This window comes from Aplysia californica, unplaced genomic scaffold (genome assembly GCF_000002075.1).
Source record: "Aplysia californica isolate F4 #8 unplaced genomic scaffold, AplCal3.0 scaffold00379, whole genome shotgun sequence".
Taxonomy (NCBI): Eukaryota; Metazoa; Mollusca; class Gastropoda; order Aplysiida; family Aplysiidae; genus Aplysia; species Aplysia californica.
The window spans coordinates 523,711-524,747 of NW_004797649.1; the positions used below are offsets into that span (position 1 = coordinate 523,711).

At 47.2% G+C, this 1,037-nt stretch overlaps 1 protein-coding gene across 1 annotated transcript in view; it reads left to right on the forward strand.

Annotated features, from left to right (window-relative positions):
* LOC101860511 (metabotropic glutamate receptor 6) overlaps positions 1–1,037 on the forward strand; it is a 53,969-nt gene that overhangs the window by 44,673 nt on the left and 8,259 nt on the right. The window contains exons 8-9 of the mRNA XM_035971111.1: positions 92–181; positions 477–645. Coding sequence (XP_035827004.1) covers positions 92–181; positions 477–645 — 259 coding nt within the window. The remainder of the gene's footprint in view (positions 1–91; positions 182–476; positions 646–1,037) is intronic.

The following is a 1,037-nucleotide window of genomic DNA, read 5'->3' on the forward strand; positions in this document are numbered from 1 at the left end:
TGATGATGATGATGATGATGATGATGATGATGATGATGATGATGATGATGATGCATCACGTGAACGTATTATCCTTTGCCTTCCTCCCCAGTACCTGAGAAACTCGTCGTTCTACGGCCCGTCCGGTCTGGTGGAGTTTGACGACACTGGTACAGTTCTTTCCGAGTTGACTTTTGAACAGGTGACATCTTGTCCTGTCTGTCTGTCTGTCTCTTTGTCTGTCTACTTGTCTGTCTGTTTGTCTGGTTTTCTGCTTTTTTTCTATCTATAGATATCTATCTATCTATCTATCTACCTATCTATCTGAAAAAATATAATAAACATATTATATAATGCATGTGTGTATGCCTGCAACTCTTTTCTCCCTAGCCCTGAGCATCACAACCTGTCTTCCTACACCCCCCACCCCCTCATCCCACGCTCTTCTGTCCGACTATATTGATTTCTCCGCCCCTCCCCCTCCCCTGACCCACCAGATCATCCCGGGCAAGGAGTACAAAAGCATGTCTATCGTCCCTGTCCTGGTCTATGACGCACGCACGAGTCATGTGACGCAGGTCAGGAACTTCACCTTCCACTACTTGAGTCCTGGGCCAGAGATTGACGACATCCCAGAGTCCGTGTGCAGCAAGCCTTGTGAGCCAGGTAGGTCAGTGCACGATGATGGTGATGATGATGATGAGGAGGAGGAGGAGGGGGAGGAGGAGGAGGAGGATGGGGGGAGGAGGAAGAGGATGGTGATGATTTTTTGTGTTTCCTTAATGGGCCTGGTGGACTCCACGAAGAAATCTTCGAGCGAAATCGAGGCTCTTTTTCGGTTCCATAATCAATACTCAGGGGCACCTCCCCCTCCTCGTCAAAATAACTCCATGCGAACTGCCATTGTTTCTGGACATTCACACATATGTTTGACACCTTCCTTTTCACAGCCGCATCTTCGGTTTGAGCTCTTCAAAGTTCTGTAACCATCTCAACCTTGATGATGATGATGATGATGATGATGATGATGATGATGATGATGATGATGATGATGATGG